Source organism: Phoca vitulina, unplaced genomic scaffold (assembly GCF_004348235.1).
Source record: "Phoca vitulina isolate PV1807 unplaced genomic scaffold, GSC_HSeal_1.0 scaffold19, whole genome shotgun sequence".
NCBI classification, from domain to species: domain Eukaryota; kingdom Metazoa; phylum Chordata; class Mammalia; order Carnivora; family Phocidae; genus Phoca; species Phoca vitulina.
This window is the reverse complement of record NW_022589722.1, coordinates 9,754,048-9,780,392: the sequence shown is the minus strand read 5'-3', so window position 1 is coordinate 9,780,392 and position 26,345 is coordinate 9,754,048. Positions and strand designations below refer to the sequence as shown.

Genomic DNA, 26,345 nt, shown 5'->3' with positions numbered 1-26,345 from the left:
CATCCAGAATTTATCGTTCAAAATTATACCATTATTTTGGCCTAGGAAATAGCTAAGAAATAACATAAAAATCAGTCCAGAGTGTTCATACTTAGAATGTCTGGCACGAGAAACTGCAAAACCCATTCTTGAGAGATACACCCTGAATCAACAAAGGATTTCTCCAGATGTAGTCCTGTTCAACATGAGGACATGAGGACAACATCCCACAAATAAACAAATACATGAGGAAGCAATCTGAGTAAGAGCAGACAACAAAAAGATAATTTTTCACAACAATGAAAGTGGACATTACTTAGATCGCTTTATTAAATGAACTTTAAGTTATACAAATGATGAATTAAGATAATTTAATATAAACCTCTCTTACTATTAACTTACTTTTTTAAACTGAGCTAGGTCAAATTTCTAAACTGCTGAAGACACACTGTCTAGGAATTCTTGAATTTATATAAACAGCTTACCTCGCAAGTCTTATTATTTAACCATTAAGATTTGTGACCACAATGATTTTCTTTACGGTCCTTTATTTGATCATTCAGCATATTCTTGAGCACCTGGATATGCCAGGCACTGTTCTAGGTGCTGGTAATACAGCAGATTACAAAAATGAAAAAAAAAATCCCTTTCTTGATGGAACTTATATTCAGTTGGCAGGGGGAGCAAAAGATTCTAACAAGTAAGATAGTTTCTTGGCTGATGAGCTATGGGAAAAAATACAGCAGAGAAGGGGAATAGCGAATGTGTGTTTATGTGTGTATACATGGGGGGAGGAAAAGGGAGAGAGAGGCAGAAGGAGGGAAAGGTGGGGTGGCCAGGAAGGTCTCTAAAAGTGTCATCTGGGGGTGCCTGGGTGGCTCAGTTGGTTAAGCGTCTGCCTTCAGCTCAGGTCATGATCCCAGGGTCCTGGCATCGAGCCCCGCATCGGGCTCCCTGCTCGGCAGGAAGCCCGCTTCTCCCTCTTGCACTCCCCCTGCTTGTGTTCCCTTTCTCGCTGTGTCTCTCTCTGTCAAATAAATAAATAAAATCTTTAAAAAAAATAAAAGTGTCATCTGAAGGAATTGAGCCATGGGACTATCATCAGGGAAAAGAGTCACAGGGAGCAGTAGATTCACGTACAAAATCCTGTAGTCAGAGTATATAGTACTTGGGACATGTGAAGAAGAGCAAGGTCAGGGTGGCTGGGTACAATAAGTAAGGGACAGCATGGTAAGCAATGAAGTCCCTGAAATAACTGGCTTTTACTCTAAAAGTGGGGAGCCACTGAAGGGTTCTAAGCAGAAGAGTTAGATGATCTCAGTTATGCTCCAGTCAGAAGGATACTACAATAATCCAGGTGGGAGTTAATGGTAGCTTGTACCACAGTGGTTAGTGGTTAAGAGGTGAGCAGTAGTGAGACTCTGGATACACCATGTAACTAGAACCAAGAGAATCTCCTGATGGATTGTTTATGAGAGAAAAAGTGTTATCAAAGATGATTCCAGAGTTCTGGGCCACAGCAACTGAAAGAATCAAGTTGGCACAGCTTATCACCACTTTTAAAAAGACTATCGAATCACTGCCATATTCTCCAGTTAAACCAAAACTAAGAAATATGCATTTTTTCCCATTTGTTGTTTGGATAGGGAAGTGGCTCTGGATGACAGGATAACCATAGCTTATGGGCAAATAGGAAATTTTGATTTAAAGCATTTTCACAGAATGTGGATTTATTTTTTAAAGCAGGAAACATACTATTTTATAATGATGAAAAAACTAGTTAAAAATTTGAACAAAGAGAGAGACAAGGACTTTATACTAAATATTTTATATACATCCCCCTCAGGGCACAATGAGGAGGTAGCTTTTCTCTCCAAAGGTGCAGCACTTGCTAAGTTTTCCTGAGAGGAGATATGTGAACAATAAAATCTAAATTCAAAGGATATTTTCTTTATAGGTCACAAAGAAAATTACAAAGGAAAACAAAAGGTGCTGATTTATTTGTAAACCATCTTTCACAACATTTAAAAAAAAATTAATTAGTGTTGCTCTTTAGAGACAGAAATTTCCTTTAAATTTAACTTGCTTTTAACTTAAAATTTAACTTAAAATTTCCTTTAAAATTTAACTCACAAAGTCCATTTTTAAATTCTTTATCTGGGTACAATGGCAACTATACAAGGTGGCAAAACATAGTTTTTGAACATTATAGAGGTTTTCAGTGGTTTATAAACTCTGTGGACTTCAAGATAAAGCTTCTTGGAGAGGCTGATACTCCTGGTAATAATACAATCATTGAGTTTGGTTATAGATTACTTATGTGTCAAGATAATGCAAAAGTCAAAGAACTATAGTCTAATTTATAAAACAACTTCGGTGAACAAAAAGGATTTAGCTACAACTAGCATCTTTTGCAGAAGTGGAATTACTGATTCAAAGCACACGATTTTTAAGGCTCCCTGTATGTCAAATTGCATTTTTTTAAAAAAAGATTTTATTTATTTGAGAGAGAATGAGCATTAGTGGGGGGGGTGGAGGGAGAGGCAGAAGCAGACTCCCCACTGAGCATGGAGCCCAACATGGGGCTCAATCCCAGGACCCCGAGATCATGACCTGAGCCGAAATCAGACGCTTAACTGACTGAGCCACCCAGGCGCCCCTATGTTAAATTGAATTCTGAACAACTTTAGGGAACCAAGGAAACCAGTAAGAAAATTACTGCAGCAGCCTAGGTAAGAAACGATGAGGGCTAGAATGAAGATGGTAGACAGGGATATAGAATGGATGGGTTTAAACATTTTCAAGGTCAAAGAGACACAAGAATCTACTGACAGACTGGATACAAGGGATAAAAAGACAGATAAGAAGGCTGGTATCCAGGTTTCTAGCTTAATAAGTTGCATGGTGCCACTTATTGAAATGGGTTAGAAAGAGGGTAAGAATAAGTCAAGGCAAATTTCAAGTAATTGTAAAGGAAAAAAAAAAAAACCCAAAAGAATTAGAACATTTATGTGAATCTGAAAATTCTAAAGATGTAGAGACTGATGCAGTCTCAAAATAAAATGGATCTTGATATGTATGCTGTCAACTACACTTGCACTGGTTTTCATGGTATCAAGTAAAGTTTTGAAGATTAGACACTAAAATATCTAAGTGGAGTTTGCTAAATACTGAAATAGAATCCAAAGACACTCAGATTGACTATTTAAAACCACTACTAGAATCTCACCAAACACATGGTTTTTGTAACTTGCTTTGTTTTTTTTCCATCTTACAATTTTTCTACCACTCGTTCCAAAGAATGTACCATAAATCATTATCAATCTTATTACTGAACTTTTGTTTCCAATATTTGTTGTTGTAGGAATATCATGAACATACTGAGTATATTTTGATTACTCAGATAAATCTTTAAGCTTAAGATTACTGAAGAGTACACATTCCTTTCTGAAGATTGGTATTAACTGCTAAAGTGAACTAATTTGTACTTTTATTATTAGTGTGAGGTCTCTCTGCTCATAGATAATGAATATTATCAACTTTCAATATCCTTGGCAAAATGTCTACTTACTACTAATGAGATTGAAAGTTTTATCATATTTATTGGCCATTTCTATTCCTTCCTTTGTGCAGCCAGTCCATGCACCTGATGTATCTTGTCTAGGTTTTACATAATTTAGTGCTCTTTATGTAGAGAGACTTATATCTACCTTTTTAAAAAAATCACTGCAATTTTTTTCATTTAGAAGTTTAATTCTTATATAGTCAAATATATCCTTTTATGCAGATTTTCCAAGGAAAGATATAGATCTTATAAGTTCTTTATCCAAGTTTGTTAAAACAAATAGTCATAAAATCACTCATATTGGTTTTCTATTAATGTAAATTCACTTATCTATAAATTCTGATTTAAGGCAAGAAATTCTTATAGTAAGAATTTTAAGTATTTTTGATATCAAAATTTAAGGATCTCCTCGTCCAATCTTTATGATGCTCTCAACTTTTAAAGATAGCTTCGCAAACATCAGGAAGGCTATTATAATGATGGTATTCAGCAAACAATAAAAAGGAACAGGTGGACCATTTACATTCATATAGCACAGGCACAATCCAAGTGCATCTATCTTTTGTTCAGCCCTTTCGTTACACAGATTACCTTCAAAGCAGGGAGGCTGAAACCATCTGTAAGGTTATGTGCTGCTTCTTCTGAAATATGCTCTTCACTAAGTCCCAGGCCCAGCTCCTTAAAAGGCACCACACAGATGTAGTTGGTTACATTGTCACTCTCAGAGTTCAGGGGGTAGGTTAAATTAGGTTAAGGCAATCAACAAAGCCTTTTCATTAAAAAGTATAAAGGGTACAGTGAAACCATCCAAAATTACCTTTACTAGTCTTTATTCTGAACTTTGACTGGAGGTGATGAATGTCCATTAAAAAAAAAACAAAAACACAAAACCCATCTTAAAATTTTCTATATTGGGGCGCCTGGGTGGCTCAGTCGTTAAGCGTCTGCCTTCGGCTCAGGTCATGATCCCAGGGTCCTGCTCAGCGGGAAGCCTGCTTCTCCCTCTCCCACTCCCCCTGCTTGTGTTCCCTCTCTCACTGTCTCTCTGTCAAATAAATAAATAAAATCTTAAAAAAAAAACTACTATATTAACATACCTCAGGTATCTTACAGGATACTTGTGACTAAAGTATCTTTATATCTATCTAAAGAATTAAAAGTTCAATTCTTCACAAGTGCTAAAGTACTAACTTAGTTATTTTTGACAAGTACCTTTTGAAACTGTGTTATGTACTTTATTGTATCATGGCTCAGTATACTACAGTAAAGACAACTCTCTTCCTCCCAGTGTGAACACTGCAGAGCATCATTAGCACTAAGCCTGTTCTACCCCTGTAGTTCGACACAGACTATTGTTCTGGTTCTGCTTTCCTCTTCCTCATGGGCATCTATCAATTTACTATGTGATTTTTTTTCCCCCCTTCAACAGTTTTTGTTTTGTTTTTTAATGTAAGGGGAGGGGGAGGCACAGAGGGAGAAAGAGATTCTTTAGTAGGCTCCAAGGCTCGATGCCCAGCACGGAGCCTGATGTGGGGCTCGATCTCACAACCCTGAGATCATGACCTGAGCTGAAATCAAGAGTCAGATGCTTACCTGACTGAGCCACCCAGGCACCCCACCTTCAACAGTTTTTGTAAAGAATTATATGCATACAATTCTTGATACTGAACTATTTTTATATTTCCAGCGTACTCTTATCTAGTCATACATAGAACAATATTTTAATATAGTGCTATAGTAAATCTATAAATATTCTATTTAAGTATTTTGTATCTCCATCTGTGAGTTTGGTCTAGTTTTAATTCTTTGTAATTTGTGTTTTGGTACTGCAATTATAGAATCTTCATAAATAAAATGATGTAGGGGAGGCTTTCTAACCTTTTCTATGGTCTAAATAGTTTTTTGAAAAACTATAAAACCATCTGGACCTGATAGTTAAAATTTCTTTTATTCATTTAGTTTTTGAACATGTAATATATTCACAGGATTAAAAATTCATAAGGTATAAAAAATTCATAAGGTATTAAGAGGTACAGTAAAAACTACTTCCTATCCCTTAGCCACCTCATTCCCCTAGGCAAAGGCAAAAGTAATCAGTTATTAGTATCCCTCAAGATATTCTTATGCATCTTTCAAGATACTTTATGCATACATGCATACATAAAAACAAATCCAAATATAAATGTGTATGTGGGGATATGTATATATATGTACACATGCACACACACATTTATTCCCTCATATATATCTCCCATATACATATAATCTCATACATATACACACGTATACATACAATCCCTGTTATGCACAAATGGAAGCATAGTGTAAATAATGCTCTGTACACTTCATTTTTTTCAACAACATGATTTGGATATCATGCATCAAGAACTTTATCACTTTTTTATAGCTGCAAATTTTCCATTGTTTACATATAACCAGTTGTGTTCTTTTTTAAATGGAATATTTTTTATCACATATCTAATCTCTTTAAGTTTTTTAATTCTTCCTAGGTCAGTTTTGAAGATTTGTATTTTGATAAGAAATTATCCATTTCCTTCTACACTTTCAAAGTTGCTGCCACAAAGTTGTATATATTATCTCCTTATAATTATCTTAATTTCTTCCATATCTATGGTTACAGCTCTATTCCCATTACTAATTTTGTATATTTCTACTCTTTTTACTTTGATCAGGCATGTGAGGGCTTATACTTATTGGTCTTTTCAAAGAAATAGTTGGTGGATTCTTTTTTATTTTAATTCCCTAAGGTTTTTTGTGTGGTAAATATGTTCTGGTCCCTGCCTACCTCTGAATCTCATCTCATACCCCAACTCCCAACTTACTGTGTTCTAGTCATGATGGCCCTCTTGCTATACTCCACTCATGCTAAAATAACTCCTGCCACAGATCTTTATACTCCCTGCTTCATCAAACTGGAACATGATCTTTCTCCTCATTCAAATGTCAATTTAAAGGCCTCAAGGAGGCCATCCCCTATGATCCAATCAAAAGCCTTATTAGCCCACCAATCACTCTCTATCCTACTCTGCTGGAGTTTTTTTACTTTGTAACAGATATGTGAAAAGCTCATCTGTTCACTTTTTATTCATTTTCTCATCCACTAGAAGGTAAGAGCCATGAGGACAAGGATCTTATCTTTCTTGTTCACTGCTAGGTTCCTATTACCCAGAAAAGTGACTGGCACAGGAAACTCATAAATTTGCAATCATTGTTAGGCTATCCCTTTTCACTCCCTTACCCCTCACTAAACTGTAAGTACTGTGTCTATTATGTATACCACCATAAATCCAGTGGCTGGCATACTGCTTGGCACTGAGTTTATTCTCAATAAATATTTACTGAATGAGTAACTCCTTAAAGTGCACATGCCATACTACCATACCTTTATTTCTTTCCATATCTTTGCTTCGTTCTACTTGGAATGCAGACTCTTATTATCCGCAAGGTCAACTCCTCGAAAGCATTCTCTGACCCTGCCGGCCAAGGACATTGTCCTGCTATGCTGGAAGGCACCCTGGGCACTTATATTGTATTATGAATACCGGTTTATCTATTGAAAATACTCAAAAGTCTTTAAAAGTAAGTCATACAAGTTTTTACTCTATCTTTGTAACACATAGCAGGCAGGTATTTAGGCAGAGGGGGAACTGAATGGACAAGTTCATGACTAAAATTAAAATGCTTTCAATTTCCAAAGAACAGCTGGTACAGTTAAAAATATATACATAGAAAGATTTCAAGTCATTAAGTCCTATAGTCAAGACACAACTTCACAGGGGCGCCTGGGTGGCTCAGTCGGTTAAGCATCTGCCTTCAGCTCAGGTCATGATCCCAGGGTCCTGGGATCGAGCCCCGCATCGGGCTCTCCGCTCAGCGGAGAGCCTGCTTCTCCCTCTGCCTGCCACTCTGCCTATCTGTGCTCTCTCTCTATCTCTCTGTCAAATAAATAAATAAATCTTAAAAAAAAAAAAAAAAGACACAACTTCACCTCTTACAAGTTATGTAACACCAAGCAAATCACACAAAGTAGAGAGTTTATTTAGTTTTCCTACTAAAATGGAGACAAAAAGATCTACCTGGAAAGGTATATATAAAGATATGATAAAGCACTCTGTAAACTTCCAGCATTATATTTATCAGTGCTATAGTACCCAAAATACTGAAGGTACAAGTAGTATATTTGCATTTCATTTACTCATAATTTAAATGATCTATGAATCTGAACTGAAATAAAGATCCTATACACCTTTATTTCCTGATTAACAGAACTAATTTCCTGATGTAGTAAAGTGAAGTGACAGACTTACTGTCATGCAGTCTCTGAGTGTTTATTATACACAAGACACTGTCTAAGCACTTTAGATGCACTAACTCATTTGATGTCAACAAAAACACAGTCAGGAAGAGTATGTTGTTATTGCCATTTTTAAAATGAATAAAGCAAGGTACAGAAAGTTAAGAAACTTGCTTACGGTCACCTAGGCAGTAACTGATACAGCTAAAATTTAAACTTAGCCAATCTGACTTGAGAGCCTCTGTTTTTTGAAAGGGGAAGGATTTCCTGTTACCAGTTTATTTCCATGTCATGACGCAAATTTGCCAGGTCCAGTAGCTTTTAAAAATGTCAGACCTAGAAAAGCCAGATTCTTCTGACTTTATTCTTTGGACCAGTAACGGGAGGGCCTTTGAGTTTTTTCCTTGTTGAAACTGAGCCACACGAGAACAGAAAAACCTTCTTCCTGTCTGTTATTGTTATTCCCCCCAGAATGCATTTCCAGTTTTAAAATAGAAGTGATGATGGAAATTAGCTTCAAAATAGACGATCTCAGTTTACACTTAACTTTTACAGGATGCAACTATACTATCTATATTCATGACTCTGGAAGCATATTTATTCTTACATATAGACAGAAAAGGATATTTTTTCAGCATATATAGGGTAGCTAGCCTTGCTGCTTGAAAGTTGGCTCTTACAGTTCTGTAGACAGCTTTCCGAAGACCGATGAGATGCTGACTGGGATGCTGTCCAGCTTTATTAAATGGGCAAGCAGCACTGACCCTGTCAAGCAAACTTGAAAAGTAAAATGTGATACAACTGTACAGGTGTCCTAAAGTTTTTGTTTCCTAAATCCACAATTCTATTAAACTTAGAAAAAAAATCCTTTTTCGTGGTTTTTATAGAAAATGATTGTAAATATCCCAACTCAGGTCTCATAAATAGGCATTTCCCGGATACATATATTGTCACCAAAAAAAAAAAAAAAGACAAATGAAAAATTAAAATCTCAAAGAGTAAAGGCTTCTTTTGATATGGGGAAACAATAAATTTTATTCAAAATATAGTAGAAATGTAAGGAATACTTATGTAAGACATTGCAATTTTTTGATATAGACATTCTACTTGCTAAAATATACTAAAGTGGTACTACTTTACATTCAGTTTTCAAAACCCAAATCTATAATAAGTATGGAAGCCTTAATTACAAATACTTTTACATTCTTAATATGCATTTATGTATGTTCATCAATCATATTTTTGGTCACTTGTACAGAACAATCAAAAACTTTATAGAAATACATTCTGTACATTCATAAAAGTAGGGTAAAATGACTTACCCACCTGCTGCCACTGGCACTTACCTACTCAAAATGAAGTAGGGGACGCAGGGAGATAACAGGACCAGTGGCCAACAGGGGAATGCAAGTAGAAAGGCAAAGGAAGGGTTACTAGGTAGTGGCAGAGCTACTCTCAAAGCTATTCAAGAGGAAGCACATTTCATAGCACTTTCCAAAAGAGAAATGGGGAGTACCTATTTGCACCAATGATGTAGATCATGCTTTTATAAATGAAATGAAAAATAATTACATATTACACAGCTATTGGATAATAGTTTTTTCACCTAACCAGTAACTTCTCCCAGTAGCAAAGTAAAATATTAGAATTTATAAATTTCTTACACTATAACCACAAATTTGCAAAACATCTAACTCAAAACTCTTAAAATATTAAACCAAACTAAAATATATTCAGGCATTAAAAATCTATTTAAAAAACAGAGGACAATGGACTGTCAGGCTTATTTTAAAATAACAAAATGAGGCAAAGAATTGTTAAACTCTTCACTAGAAAGGACAAATTGAGGCAAACAAAAGAGGGTATGTTTTCAATATATGGCATTATTGTGTGAGTTTCATTTTACTAATAAATCAGTTTTAAAGATGAAATATTTCTAAAAAAGTTATGATTCAAGATTCATTATTCCTCATAATTTTTTCAATCCATTATCCAGTTAGATGGAAACAAGTGAAACAATTTTGCCAACATTTCTTTAGCCTGCCTGCATGTCAATGGATAGAAGTCATAATCCAGAGGTCAATCATGTCTAGCTGGCCCATTTTAGTTCTTCATGCCAATTCTATACATAATTCCATAATGTAAGTTGGAAAATGACAAAAAGCACAGAATCCCCTATACATGCCTAAGCATTAATTGGACACACAGCCACGTTGCTTAACCAGTCAGTCTTCTCAATGAAATACTGTGCAAATCAAGAATTTTTGAAAAGGAGTTATTACTTAGTGTTGTTTTTAACTTTTAAAATCTAAATGTTCAAACAACTTAATATTTGCTATGCTCTACCAACAAGTAGACTTTAACTACAATATGAACGACAAAAATTCAGAGAACTATGACATTTTGAATTGAGCAGAAAGAGAAATTATAAAATCTCTCTCATGGCTCGAGATTGTTTAAACACTGTTCTAGAACACAACAGAGTGAAGAATGAGATGACTACTGGAGATTCTTCCACTTCCTGTTTCGTGATTTTCCACATACAGCTTTTCCATCAGGACTGTTTAAGTTATTCTTAATAAGCACGGCAGAGTGAAGAACGAGTTGACTACCAAGGTTCTTCTGCTCTCCCTTTTCGTGATTTTCCAGGTATAAGTAATTAAGAGTAATAATTATTCTTCACCATGTACTTGCTTTCTCCCGCCTACAGATTACAAAGGTTATAGGAGTTAAATAAATTGTTAAATATACTACAGTACAACTGTCACTTGTTAGTGGTTAGCAGGCAGCCTAGTGCACCAGGAAACGCTCAAGAGTCAGGTGGAATGGATCTGAACATTTGCTCTACCATGTGTAATCGCATGCTTTTGGTTATATGCAAAATTACCTAGCACAGTATTTGGAACATAATGGTGCTCAATAAATATAACTACCCTTTTAATAATAGAATAATATCCTATATATCCGGTAGCTTAATATTTAAGTAAGACTAGACTAGACTGGTGAATATTTAATTTCCTGTGAGAATGTGAAACATCATTATTTGCATGATACTCTGAGAGTATTAGTGCTATAATATCTGCTAACATTTACTTAAAGAATATTATTAATGCATGGCAAAATTTTTCAAAATGAATTCAAGTCCAATACATCTATCATTTAAACTGAGGAAAGAGAGCATCTGGCAGAGAGTAAAGAAAGCAAACATTTGTTGGGTAACTTTGCATGCTAGGTTCCATGTTAGGCTCTCTCTATTATCTCATAAAATAATCACATTATAACACAGAAATAATCATAATTCTCAAAGCTCTTTGGTTTCTCAAAGTAGATAAGCAAAATCATACTACATATTAAATCCAGCATATAATGTATTTGTTCTTTCACAGTTAAGAGACTTTAGTGCCTAAGAAAAACCTACTTTTTTCTATAACTGCAACACAGAAATGAAAATAGGTAATAAATATTCTAATTTAACTATGTAGTAGAAAAGAATTATTTAAAAAATAAAATGAAAAATGAACTCACAGTGTAAATCCTCTGGAAATGACTTCAGTTTCTTGAATGAGACGTAAAGCTTTTCTCACAAGGTTAGTAAAAGCTCGGCTATTTGTTGCTGTATCTTCTAAATGGACATTGTATTTTTTTAGAGTTACTTGTAGTTTGGCTGTTCTCCATAATCTCAAAGCTTTTACGATCAGAAAAATAAACAGAATCACTCCCCATACCAGCCAGGAAGATACAATCCACCAAGTGGGAAGCATAATGAGCAAACTAATGAAGGCAAACAGCACTGAGACATCCCTATAACAGAGAAACCAAGAAAATGATATCCATCAGACTAGAGAAAGATGTGTAATTTAGGTTTACTAAAATAGATAAATGCTAGCTTCTTTGTAAAGTGTGACTTAAAAAAATATGACATTTAAACAAGTAATGTGAAATAGTTTAAAAATATCTAGCAAATAAACAATGGTGCTTAGGTATTAAAATGTGAGCTAAGTTTAGGTAAAGGACATAAGTAATAGGTATCTTCTGAAATGATTCTTTTTTTTTTTTTTTGAAGATAGGGACTCTTCTAACCTAAAAACAAAGTAGAGTTTAAAATCCAATTTTATAAATTTAAAAGTAAAAATAATTTTTACTATTTTTAATATTAAAATACATCTTAATATTGTCATGAGTTCTCTTCCTAAAGTCAGATACTAATTATTTGCACAGAAACAAATATCTCAAGAAAATATAAGTATTTTTCCAATAGTTCTATTGGAATATATACTCGAGTAATTGTTTCAGTAAAGTCAACTAATTTTAAATAATCATCATCAATCTGGAATACACATACTTACCACAGCCCATAATATGCACAAACTTTGTACTTTTACAATGCTTTAAGTAAAAATACATATGAATTTTTTTTCTCTAGGTTAATTACAAATCTACAGACTAAAATACATCTTTTAAGCAATGAAGGCTTTGATAAAAATATATATAAGAAAGAGGTGACTATAGGGAGATGTGTCTGAGGATATCTAAAAAAAATCAACAATACCTGAAGACAGTTATAATCAAATTGTAAAGTCACATATAAGAATGCTTCCTACTAAATATTTACCTGTCCCAATTTCCCTTGGAATACTTTACTTTCAAATGATACTGGTAATATCAAAGCAAAATCTCATCATATACTTTCATGCATTAATAGCAAAGTCTAAAAGTATTTACAGGCCTCAGGGTTGCTTAATCACATCTGTGCCTAAAGGAAACTTGAGAGTTAAAGCTGTAAAATTCTTCAAACCCTGGTTCCTTCTAGCAGTTCCTTGCATTCTTATATTTGTAAAGGGTAAGATGCTTTACTTCATCATGATGCTGAGTGACTACAGATTTGGAAGACATACTTTGCTACCTGTTACAATATGAAGCATTTGTCAATGTGACAGGAAAGACAGGTAAATTCAGAAATCTGAGGCCAATGTTATGTAACTACCTATATAACTTGAATAGTTCAAGCAGTGATTTTGTTCACTTAATAAACTCATACTTTAATAGGAAGAGGACATGAACAGTTCTGTATATAAATCCCCTTTTGCTGTTCTTTCTAAAAACATGGCCTGGGACTTCTGCATTAGACCCAAATACTTCAAGTAGTCGAAAAGTTTTAGGACTGAACTGTCAGTCTATTCTCTATGGCTTCTCAGCCAACAAAGCAAGAACTGACTGTTTACCTCCATGTCCCATCCTATTTTTGATGTTTCTATAATGCATTTATGATATAATCTATTAATTATAAAGATACATAAGTGGCTAGGACTGCATGCACACACATGTATAGGTATATGGGTAAGAGAGATCCTTGGGGCACATGTTATGCCTGCTTGTTGGGTTATTAAACACAGAACTAATTATACTGAATTAAAAATATGTAATAATTGGATTTTTTTCCAGCTTCACTTTAAATAGTGTTTACTTTAGAAAGGTACTTTTTTTTTTTAAACCTTTGGGGTATCATTACATTAATTACAATGTTAAAATGTATGGAATGTTTATAGTGTCTTTACAACAGAGAACATGAAGATGGATTTCCTCTGCTAATACCATATATGTAAGCAAGAAATAGATGTTTTCTGGACAGTACCAAATATTAGGGGTTGCCAGGGAGCAAAGTGTTGGAAGGTGTCCATTTTCCTGTTGTTGAGGTTGCCCTGCTGACAGGATACTGGGATCAAGTAGCTCAATCAGCTCCACATCCTCTTGTAACAGGACTTCCTGTTGCAGAATGGTATGTAGTGAGTCGAGTCGGAATCCAATATCCTTGCCATTAAAAAAACGGAAGAGAGACATTATTACATACATAATTTTGTATTAAATGTTAAGCTCCTAATGTGCTAACAAAATTTAGGGTATTTATTTTCAGTATAGCCTCCAAGAAGAAGATACAACAGTTCAATCTATCTTTAGTATGATGTATGGGATTTTAGTTTCACTGTAAATGTGAAACAACAAAGATTGAGATGGATGTTACTGAGCCACCAGATGTAAAATATAAATTTTTAATAAAGAAATGTGAAGTAACTAAAGACTAATAAACCTGCCTAGTGAAGTCTAATTAATTAAATTGTTGGAACAGAGCATGGAAACTATAATCCTGTAACATAAGATGCTGTCCCTGGATACTGTAATAATATAGCCAATACAGTGAGAATTACATCAGTAGGATCCAGGCCTTCTAAAAACGGACATTCAGATATTGAAAACACAACACTGAGGAATGTAATGCAAAACCACACTAATATGTGCATTGCACTTTATAGTTTACAAAATGCTTTCACATATACTAGCTCATTTATTCCTTCTTCTTTTCCTTCTATCTATCGAAAAATATTATATATACAACAAGAACCACGCTTGACACCAAGGGCACGAAAAATGAGCATAACATACAAGTCTCTACTCTTAAAGAGTTCACAGTTTAATGAAGAGGACTGAAAAGTAAACAGTCACAACATAATGTGCAAAGAAGTGCAACGAGGTATACCTGGGTTATGAAAATGGCACAGAGGAACCAAAACTTGTAATGAAGTCAGAGAAAAGAAAAGTGGTGATGCCTGAGCTGAGTCTTAAAGTATGAACAAGAACTGACCAGATGAAACAGCTGGAAGAGGGGGATGGGAAGAACAAAAGCCTCTTTAGAACTGCAAGTCATTGCTTTTACTTTTACATAGAGCGTACATGGTAAAAAGGTGAGAGATGAGGGGCACCTGGTGGGCTCAGTAGCAGGAGTATGCAACTCTTGATCTCAGGGTTATGAGTTTGAGCCCCATGTTGAGGGTAGAGATTACTTAAATAGATAAATTAAAAAACAAAAACAAAAACAAAAACAAAAAAGGTGAGAGATAAAGTAGCAATATTAGAGTACACAGGTTAACTTTCACAGTAACCCTCACAATGTACATTTCATCCTCCTCTCTGTTCTATAGAGGAGAAAACTAAAGCCCAGAGATTAAGTAGCTTTCCAGAATTCTGATTTCAAACCCTAAGTCTTTGGTAATCAATTATACTTCCCTATATAGAGTCTGCCGTATGAGAAAATTTGAAGTTTTTATTATGCATTAAATTTAAGAACAGAATGATCCTCTTATAAGATAAAAATAAAGAGAACTTTTAATGGACAAGGCCTTTAGCTATTAAAGTAAAACCAATTAGGTCTAGGGTTTGAAGACAACGGGTTTGTTCTTCTTAGCCAGTTAATCATTCCCACACAAGAGCCTACCTACCCTGCCTAAGCTGATCATAATGGGGACTAAATAGGAATGCAGTGATCCATATATCCAACTATGAGTGCATATCTTCTTGATTGTGTGTTATACATCACTTTTAGAGAAGGAGAAGAATGTTTTAAATTAATATTAGCCCTATATTGACATATTTATTTTTTCTTTTTTAATTTCTTTTTCTTTTTTTTAAAGATTTTATTTATTTATTTGACAGAGAGAGATAGCGAGAGCAGGAACACAAGCAGGGGGAGTGGGAGAGGGAGAAGCAGGCTTCCCGCTGAGCAGGAAGCCCAACGCGGGGCTCGATCCCAGGACCCTGGGATCATGACCTGAGCTTAATGACTGAGCCACCCAGACCGCCCCTCTTTTTCTTTTTTTAAAGAAAGCTCTACACCCAGGGGTGCCTGGGTGGCTCAGTCGGTTAAGTGTCTGCCTTGGGTTTGGGTCAGGGAGCCCTGCACTGAGCCCTGCATCGCGCTCCCTGCTCAGCAGGGAGTGTGCTTCTCCCTCTGCCTCTCCCCGCACTCATGCCTGCACACTCTCTCTCTCACTCTCTCTCTCTGAAATAAATAAAATCTTTAAAAATAAGTAAAAAAAAAAAAAAGATCTATACCCAATGTGGTATACATCAAGAATCATATGATCTACCGACTAAGCCAGCTAGGCACCCCTTTATTAATTTTTAATTATTATTTCTTGTCTTTTGGATAGCAGCCATTCTGACAGGTGTAAGGTCATATTGTGGTTTTGATTTGCATTTCCCTGATGATTAGGGATGTCGAGCATCTTTTCATGTGCCTCCTTTCTCTTCTTAGAATCATGACTCTAGGGGTGCCTGGGTGGCTCGGTCAGTTAAGCGTCCGACTCTTGATTTTGGCTCAGGTCATGATCTCAGTGAGATTGAGCCCTGCCTTGAGTTCTGTGCTCAGCACGGAGTCTGCTTGGGATTCTCTCCCTCTCTCTCCAAAATAAATAAATAAATAAATAAATAAAAATCTTAAAAAAAAATCAGAATTCTAACATTAGGAACCAATTAATTAATTGACACTCCATCTCACTTTTTTTTTTTTTTAATATTTTTTATTTATGCATTTGACAGAGACACAGCAAGAGAGGGAACACAAGCAGGGGAGTGGGAGAGGGAGAAGCAGGCCTCCCGCCAAGCAGGGAGCCCGATTCGGGGCTTGATCCCAGGACCCTGGGATCATGACCTGAGCCGAAGGCAGACGCCCAACGACTGAGCCACCCAGGCGCCCCACCACCTCATTTTCATAAACAGAATAGTATAATTCACTTTATACCACTGTTAGGGAAGGGGTGGGAAGCAAGGATGGCAGGAGGAGGAACACAGCAGCTTTTCAAGTAATCTTTGAAATAAATCTCCACACATTGGCCTTGTTATTTGATTTGGATTCCCCACACAAAGTGATATTAAAATACTAAGGATTAAAAATTAAGTTTTTGCTACAGAAGCTTTTAAATTGTACCTTTTTATGAGACCTCTCTGTACCTATATATGGGTAAGTTTAAAGAAGCCTAACTAAAGGAAAGCTAAGGCTCACAGAGAGGGGGAAAGCTATTAATGTACAATGGGAGATTTCCCTCTTCATAGCCCCTTGTATAGATATGCTGCCTAATCAGGTACACACTTTCTTTTTTTTTTTCTTTTTTTTAAAGATTTTATTTATTTATTTGAGAGAGAGAGAGAGCATGCACAAGCAAGGGGAGGGGCAGGCAGAGGGAGAAGCAGGCACCCTGCTGAGCAAGGAGCCCAATGCAGGACTCGATCCCAGGACCCTGGGATCATGACCTGAGCCGAAGGCAGACACTTAACAGACTGAGCTACCCAGGTGTCCCAGGTACACACTTTCTTTAACACCATCCTTGTCATCAGACCTGTCTGAAAAACTGGGATAATGTTTCCTCAAAACTATTGTGCTTTGAGGCAGTACTAATAGCTTTAGGAATATTTGATTCAAGAATGTGACAACCTGGGGCACCTGGGTGGCTCAGTTGGTTAAGTGACTACCTTTGTCTCAGGTCATGATCCCAGGGTCCTGGAATCGAGCCCCGCTCTGGGCTCCCTGCTCAGTGGGGAGCCTGCTTCTCCTTCTGCCTCTCCTCCTGCTTGTGCTCTGTCAAATAAATAAATAAAATCTTTAAAGAAAAAAAAAAAGAATGTGACAAACTAACCACCTATAATCACCCAAACATACAAATAAACGTGAAAGTGACAAGACACTCTAACTAATGCAGTATTATCTAGTAACTCGACTGCCTCTGAAAGGAAGAATTTGAACTATATTCTAATCATAGCTACAAAATTAAATCAGATTAAATCGATGAATTAAACATTTTTTAAGGATAAATTCTAAAATTGTATATTTGCAATATGGCAATCAAATTAGTGGGAAAATAGACATCTGCTGATATTAAGAAACATTCGCAATAACTTTACTTGGACTCAGGTCTAAGTCTCAAATAAATGAAGATTTAAAAGGTCCTAATTCCGATTGACTAAGTATTAGTAGGTACCATCTGTGTGGTTGGGTGTTCCGTGCTGTGGGGAGGTGTACCATGTGAACTCTGGCTCACCCTCAACAAGTCTGAGTGCAAGATGTAGTTAGTACCTAGGTTTATATCCTGGTTCTACATCTTAAGTTAGTAACTTTTCTGTTTTAGTTTCCTCATCTGCAAAATGAGGGTAAGAATAGTACCTACTTCATAGGATTGTTGTGAGAATTAAGTAAGTCAATATTTATAAAATATTAAGTGTCTGGTGCACAGTAAACATTTACATAGTAGATACTATGTAAGTGTTAGCTGTTAATGTTGTTAGTACACATGAAATAATTACAATAAAGAAAAGCACACATAATACGATACAAAACCTACAAAACATAGCATGGGTAATTATTACTACATTGCTGAAGAAAATAAGAGATCCAATACGCTGAAGTTTGTGGGGAAGGTCTTGAGGAAGAGCTAGGACTGCTTATTGAAAAGACTGCAATAAAAGAGAAAAAATGGAAAGAATTCTACCATAGTATAATAGCACAAACACAGACATACAGAATAGATATGGACTAAAAGAAAAGGAAGACTGGGTTGGCTGATGAAAATATTGGCTGGAAAGGTAGTTTAGGGCCAAATTATGCAGACTCTTTCATGCTGAAGTGATGAACTAGACTTGATTCGATGGGTAACAGGATTCTTTTAAGGATCTAACCGGAAAAATGGTATGAGAAGGTAACTCAGAAGATATCTGCCTGTATGGAATGAAAGGGTGTGAGAAGCACAGCTAAACAATAGAGAGATTTCTGTTTTTACCCCTAGGGATAGAGAAGGGAACTATTCATGTGTCTGTTTCTTTTTCTTTCTTTTTTTTTTAAGTAGGCTCCACGTGGAGCCCAACCTGGGGCTTGAACTCATAACCCTGAGATCAAGACCTGAGCTGAGATCAAGAGTCAGACACTTAACCGACTGAGCCACTCAGGTACCCCTATTCATGTGTCAATATATTTCAATGATCTTATATATTTTTTAAAGATTGTGCTGCTTCATAAAGCTGATGAGGACCAAATGAGGTAACATGTGTGAAAGCACTTTACAGGCCAACACGTGCTTAAAAAGTGCTAATACCCCTACCATTATAGTTGTTATAAAAGAACTTTTTTTTTTTAATCTTTAAGAAGTACTACTTTAATAAAAAGGAATAATGGCAAAAGGTTCAGCTATCATGGAGCAACTGCCAGTATTTTTATAAAAGGAAAGAGGGACTGGTTCAATATCTGTATAGCCAACAAAATTTTAAATATGTCACAGTCAAAGGAAAAGTCAACCATCTCATGCCAGAAGCCACAGGGTAATTCCTTGTTCCATTACTAGTAAATGATTTCTCTGGCATGTACTTCTTACAGTTCTCTATAATATAGGCACAAAAGAGAGGCGTAGAGAAGCTGGCACTTTACAGTGAAACATGTGGCCAGTGACAAAGGACCAAGAATGAAAAGATCAGGACTATGTAGACTACGACTAAACCACAGAAAAATGTATATGGATCCATATACCTTACCACAGTCCTAGTATCACTGAAGAATGAGGATGGCTCCACCTGGATAGAGATGATATTCTACGCAGGTGACAAGACACTTCATTGACCTTCTCAATATACCTACAAAGATGAAACCCTGAACAGAGAACTTGCCCATTTGGATTGCTAAAAAAGTAATTTTAGTCAGTCAATACGTAATAATACTCAAGCTAGAGAGGTAGTATGTTATAATGGAGAGCCTAGGCTTTGAAACAGGAGACTTGAGTTCAAATTCTAACTCTATCACTTTCTAGTTGAACATTCTTGAACAATTCACTTACTAAGTATTCTTAAACCAAACTGAACTGTCTGAATCTCAGGCTTTCCAATTGGTAAAATGCACTAACCTTACAGTGTTTGGATTACCAAACCAAAATGTGAAAGCACTTTGTAAACATCTCTTTACAAATGGTAATTTACAAGAATGATAATTATCTTAAGGTCATAGGCCAGCACAGGATCCTGAAATCTGCTTACTTGTAACTTGATTACTCCTTCTGAGAGACATGAGAACTTCATAACTTCAATTTTTTAGCTATACTATTTGGATTCTGCATTGCTTAGGATGCACAAAGTTGAAGTATCCCTCCTGGGGGTCAGAGGTCAAACATCACATCTATTACCGTAGAGAGTAGGGGAAAAAAAAAAAAAAAAGCAAGCCTCACAGGAATCACAAAGATGATTTGTGATCATGGTCACAATTCCAAGTCTTTGGGAAATTCTGTGATTAGTCTTGGGAGATTAAATCTTACATATGAAGTTATCAGAGAATGGTAGATCAATGATAAATAAATTAGGGGGGAACGACTTTGATTTTGCCCAAACTCTGTAATCTTAGACTGTGGGATAAGGATACAGACAGTCAAGCTCCTAATGAAAAGGGAGAAGATCTTACTAATGGATATATTCCTTTCCCTATTGAGAGGAATCCTTGTCAGTAGAGGAAGATGGCAGCAGGAAATTAGTCATCTAACAAATAAGGTATCAATAACTACCAGAATATTCTATTCTAAATGGCTAATAACCTCTTGGAAGAACTATGAAATAATATTAATAAAACCAAATTCCAATATCCACAATTATTGAAGAACTTCTTGTTGATTTTTTTTTAGGTGATACCAACAAACTTTAACACTTCATGAAGTAGGCAGTCTCCTTTCAGAGAACTGCCCAGAATTTCTATTTAGAATCAATCACTGCCCAAATCAGTAGCAAAACAAATTCTGATTCATTAGATTCTGTCACTAGTAAACTGGAGCCCTGAAAACTGACAAAAAGAAGTAGAGCAAACACTTACCAACTTGTGAAGTAAGTCATCTTTCTTATTGTACTGAGAAAAAATCCAACTTTTGATGGTTTCAGCCACTTTTAACAGGATGCCTTGCTGAAGGAGATGAATGACATTGTATAGGATTTATTAAATCACACCCAAACAGCAGAAAAACTCCAAATAACTTACTTCTAATTAAGAAGAAAAAATTCAGAATTTTTATTAGAAAAAGGGAGAAAAAAATCATCTAGGTTATATCCTTTGTCAATATGTTCAGGCTCCTTAATAATTCCCAGATTTACTTGCACATCAGAATCACCTGGAGATTTTATTTAGAAATATTCTTGGGACCCCAATCTATAGGTTTAGATTAAGTTAAAAATAAGTTTTGAATGAGACCTGAAAGCAGATTTTTTAAAGAGCACTCAGAAGAATTCTTAATCTCAGGAAACAAACTGAGGGTTGCTAGAGTGGTGGAGGGTGGGAGGGATGGGGTGGCTGGGTGATAGACATTGGGGAGGGTATGTGCTATGGTGAGCACTAATGAAGGGGGGGAAATTGGAGGGGGAGATGAACCATGAGAGACTATGGACTCTGAGAAACAAACTAAGGGTTTTAGGGGGGAGGCGGGCTGGGGGGATGGGTTAGCCCAGTGATGGGTATTAAGGAGGGCACGTATTGCATGGAGCACTGGGTGTTATATGCAAACAATGAATCATGGAACACTACATAAAAAAATTAATTAATTAACTAATTTTTTAAAAAAATAAAAGAGCACTCAGAAGTTACCCTGATGCAGCCCATTTACTTGGTACACTATATACTAGCTATATCAAGATGATGATAGTATGTATTTCAAAATGAAAACCAGGGGCGCCTGGGTGGCTCAGCTGTTAAGCATCTGCCTTCGGCTCAGGTCATGATCCCAGGGTCCTGGGACCAAGCCCCACGTCGGGCTCCCTGCTCAGCGGGAAGCCTGCTTCTCCCTCTCTCACTCCCCCTGCTTGTGTTCCCTCTCTTACTGTGTCTCTCTCTCTGTCAAAAAAATAAATAAATAAAATCTTTAAAAAATAAAATAAATGAAAACCATAGGATGCTCCAAGTTCTCAAATACTAAGAACATTTCATTCCACAATGCTAAGGCAGAAAGACATTTTAATCAATTTTAGAAAAAGTGTCTCATATTGAAATAAAAGTTGTATTACTGAATCAACCAAAAATTAAAATTACCTTAATGTTAATAGCCCATTTCCATGCTAGTAAATGGAGTTTATATTCATTGAGTGGTTACTATGTCCCAGGTACTGAAAAAGGGTCATAGGAACAAAGATGAATACACATAACTGCTGTTTTCAAGAACTTAGTATAGAAGAGATGGTATAAATAATTACAAAACAAAGTAAAGTCTGGGAAAGTGTGGGAAAAAAGGTCAAGAGGTGCTAACACTGAAGCTATGCCCTAACAGATGAGCAGGAATTTAACAAAGGAGGGAAGAACATTCTGGGCAAGAGAACAGGACGAAGAAAGGGGACAACCATGGAAGCACGTCACGGGCACGGTGGCAGAGTCTGGGACAGGCTAAGACCCAAGGAAAGAAGGGAACAGTAATGATCACTGAGAGAGGTTTTAAAGGACTTTGGTCTTATATGCCTTAATAGTTTAGACTTTATCCTGTAGGCTGTGAGGAGCCACCAAAGATTTTTAAGCAAGGAAATGAAACAATAAAAATCAGCATTTAAGAAAAATAACTGGCTACAGTGTAGAGGCAATACTAGCAGGAAATGACTGTAGCCAAGAAGCCTGATTAGGAGGATATTTAATAGTCTAGCTAAATAATGACAAAGGCCTCAAGTAGGGTAGCAAAAAATGGTAATGGATAAGGGTTGGATTTTAGAGACATAAGAAGTTCACTTGATATATCATTTAGTGACCAAATTAATGTGGGAGCCATAGGAAATCTTAAGATAACTAAGAGTGGTAATTTGGGAATATGGAAAGAATATTTTATTTGTTTTATACATATGAATCTGAGTTTCCTGGGGCACAGGCCATGTGAAATGTTTAAGCAACGTCCAGAACTCAGTGAAGATGGAGAATACACACAAGTAGCCAATGAGGGCAAGAAAGTAGATGAGATCACTCATAAAAACAGACCAAGAGAGAAGAGGCCTGATGTTAAAATTTTATGGAAGGAACATTTAAGAATAATCACAGGAGGGCACCTGGGTGGCTCAGTCGTTAAGCGTCTGCCTTCGGCTCAGGTCACGATCCCAGAGTCCTGGGATCGAGCCCTGCATCGGGCTCCATGCTTGGCAGGAAGCCTGCTTCTCCCTCTCCCCCTCCCCCTGCTTGTGTTCCCTCTCTCACTGTGTCTCTCTCTGTCAAATAAATAAAATAAAATCTTTAAAAAAAAAAAAGAAGAATCACAGGAAAAGAAACTAGAAAAATATACAGAGAATGAATATTGATGGTGAGAATACCAGTAAGAGTACTCACTAAGTACTCACAAGAACATTAAAAAATGGTGATGGAGGCTAATGACAGTTTCATCACGATCTCTTATTATACAAAAACTTTACTTTCCAAAGAAAATAACTGATACTTCACTGCTTGAACAGAACTTTGGGGGCGATTCTAAAAATATATCCCCTGAGAAGGAACTAAGTAATACAACAAATCTTTCTAAAATTTAGCTGTCCCGGATTTAGAAAAACTCCATTTTAGAAAAATATAGCTCATACAGTTGAAATAATATGAAAACTAAAGGAACTTTCTAGACATGTGGTAATTTTGAAAAACATTCTCTGGCTATTTCTCAATTTCTGAGGACCAGTAAATCTTAAACTCTCATTTTATTTATTTATAAATTAGTAACACTTCTATATGTAAAAATACGTATCATAAATGAAAAGGATTAAATACCTTTAAAACCCAAGTTTGAACAACAAAAAAAGGCCAATGCCCATATCCTGCCTAAGACTATCCCTTGGCCCATTCTTTGTCTTTTGTTGCCAAGTAATCTCAAATCCAAGTTTTAATCTATAAATAACTTATTAGCCATATCGTTCAGTTTTGCTTTCAAAACTCTTCCCAGGAACATTCACATTTGAAAGGGGCAGAGAGAAGAAAGAGTTTAAGTCCAGAGGACTAGCAAACTGGTTCTGATCCATGTAAGCTCTAACTCTCTAATTCCTACCCTGTAAGTATCAGTCAAAAAAACATTTCTCTGGTATTTATTCTACTCTTGCAAATGGGCCCAGCTTGGTTACCTCACATTTTAGGGGTTTTTCTAAGAAAAGGAGAAAAGAGACTTCCCTATCACCACAGAGTAAACAACTAATTGAAAACTTTAAAAGCCTCCTCGAAAAAATAATGATGTCTTGTATATAATAAAACACTGATTAAACTAGAATGCTCAAGAAATGAAGTAATCTGGTTTATTTTTTCTATTAAATTAGAATTCCTTTTGTTAAAACTGAAATGTACTGGAATATTTTTTTTATTTTATTAAATATGGCTAATAGAACATAAATGAATCTAGTAAATACGTTTTACAGAACATAATTAGTGGAGATTCTTCCAGTATCTCAGCCTTGCAATGTTGTAATCAACTGAAATATTTATTGCATAAGAGGATACTGCCTAGATATAAAGGGCATCACAAACTGAGGTAAATATACCCATTCCATCACATATCCTTGAAATTGCTCATGAAATATGTTATCAATTTGCTTTCTTATAACTTGTGCTCTCTTTTAAAAAATATGCAAAGAAAAAAATTCTAATTAATATAAAAGTCCTAATGGTTGAGTTCTCATTAAGGTTTTAGTATATTTTTCTGGTTCCCTCCAAACAACTTCAATATTTTAAGAAATAATATATTTTAATCCTCAACCATATTAATTTCCATTCATTATAGAAATTACTACGATAGTCCAAAACAGTAAGGATTTATATTTATCTAAACAGTTTTGTACTACTGATGAAATAAAAAATAAAGTCTTATCAGAGTCAGAAAGGACATGGAGGTGCTTATAAGATTTTTTTGTTTTTTTTACAAGGGTAAGGGTTAAGGCAGTTTAAATATCAGTGAGGTGAAGAACAAAAGATTAAACATAGAGAATGAACATGCTTTCTTACTTTTGTCAGGGCTCTTGCAGGACGCTTTTGTTGTCCCTCTGTCACTGTGCTTTTTTCTGGTTTTGGTGACAGAGAAGAGCATATTTCAAAGTCTGTGTGTCCCAGATCCTGTAAGTACTGGTAAAGTGGAGAATTCTGAAAGAGACATATAAAATAAAGCAAATTTCAGTATCATTACTATTTCAAAAATTTTAGAGGCCAATCCAACACCAAACGTCACTATCATGACCAGTATGCACAAATTCTTTAAGGCTTCATCTATTAAAAAGTGAATTATCTGTCACAATGTCATCTAACATTAAAAAAAAACTAAAAACAAACTACAAACAATTCAACAGAGGGACCCAAAAAAGGAAAAACTCTAAACACAGATTTTTCTAAGTGGGTACCAGCAAGAAAAAATGAATTTAGGAATATAAATAGATTTGTTAAGCAATTTCTTTGCCCAAATATTTGTAGTATTAGAGTAGATTGCTTCAAAATAGCCAAGCCTGGCTATAGATAGCTCCTAAGAGGGCCTACAGTGAAAAGCAGTTATTACTTGAAGCCAAGAATTAAGCAATGATTATATACTGCACTAATTATAATTTTATCATACCATCATATTCATTAATTCATTCAAGCACAAATATGTATTATCTACCACACGCTCAGCACTGTAAACAAACTTAAAACTCCAAGAAAGTTACCTAAAATAAGCTGTATCTTACATACAACCATATGGCAAACGAGACTCTGTGGCTAATAAAAGCATTAGAACATGGTGGTTAAGAACACAAACTCTGGGGCCAGACTACAGGTTCAAATCCCAACTGTGCCTCTTACTGGCTAAGTATCCTATGACAGTTTATAATCCTGTGTTTCAGCTGTGTCATCTTAAAATAGGAATAATAATAAGACCTAGTTCATAGGGCTCTTATATGGACTAAATATATACAAGCACTTAGAACAGTAACTGGCCCATAGTAATCACTCAATTTACACTTCAACTTTATATAAGCCAGGTGAAAGAGCACAGGTTTTGGAACAGACCAAAAAACCCCCAAAAAACAAACAAACAAACAAACAAACAAACAAAAAACAAAACAAACTCCAATCCCATCAGATACATAAGCATCACTGTTAGATGAAAACCTATGGGACAAATTTCTGGATAAACAGCAAGCTTTAGTTTTAACTTTCAGTCTTCTCTAAAGCACAAAGCTGGTAACATGGTTAAAAATAAACCTTGACTCCATTCAACAAAAGTATTTAATACTTAATTTAAAAAAGACCTTATGTTAGGTAGTAGAGATACAATAACAACCACCATCAAAACAATAGTAATCAGCAACACAACTAACATAGTACCATGTGGCAAAAGCTTAACTAGCATTCTACTTGCATCATTTCACTTAAGGTTCACAAGAAACTCTAAAAAAAAGTATTATGATCATTGCTATCATTGTTATTGTTAATTCCCATTTCATAGAAGAGGAAACAGATTCACTCAGATACAGAAAGCAGGACAAGTCTGACTCCAAAGCCAACACTCTGAAATATTATATTTTACTATCTAAAGTAACAAACAGTCCCTCCTGTGTCTAGAGAGGAAGATACCAGGGAAACTTCCTTATAGTTTAAAACAGAAACATCAAGCAAATCAATAATTACAGGATTGTATTGGATGCTATGGAAACAGAGGAGAGGCAGTTAAATTAGACCAGTATTTT

The 26,345-nt window shown here is 35.6% G+C and overlaps 1 protein-coding gene across 4 annotated transcripts in view; it reads right to left on the bottom strand.

Moving 5' to 3' along the window:
* VEZT (vezatin, adherens junctions transmembrane protein) overlaps window positions 1-26,345 on the bottom strand; it is a 73,531-nt gene that overhangs the window by 22,580 nt on the left and 24,606 nt on the right. For 2 of the 4 annotated variants that reach the window (XR_004300903.1, XM_032416155.1), the window contains exons 2-7: window positions 24,634-24,768; window positions 20,521-20,607; window positions 13,492-13,667; window positions 11,385-11,660; window positions 8,487-8,636; window positions 4,136-4,283 (exon numbers count right to left, since the gene is read on the bottom strand). Coding sequence is in view for 3 of the 4 variants with exons in the window: in XM_032416155.1 (XP_032272046.1) it covers window positions 4,136-4,283; window positions 8,487-8,636; window positions 11,385-11,660; window positions 13,492-13,667; window positions 20,521-20,607; window positions 24,634-24,768 (972 nt within the window). In the remaining variant the exon portion in view is untranslated. Of the gene's footprint in view, window positions 1-4,135; window positions 4,284-8,486; window positions 8,637-11,384; window positions 11,661-13,491; window positions 13,668-20,520; window positions 20,608-24,633; window positions 24,769-26,345 lie in introns of those variants that run through there. The other 2 variants (XM_032416156.1, XM_032416157.1) reach the window with 2 other exon arrangements.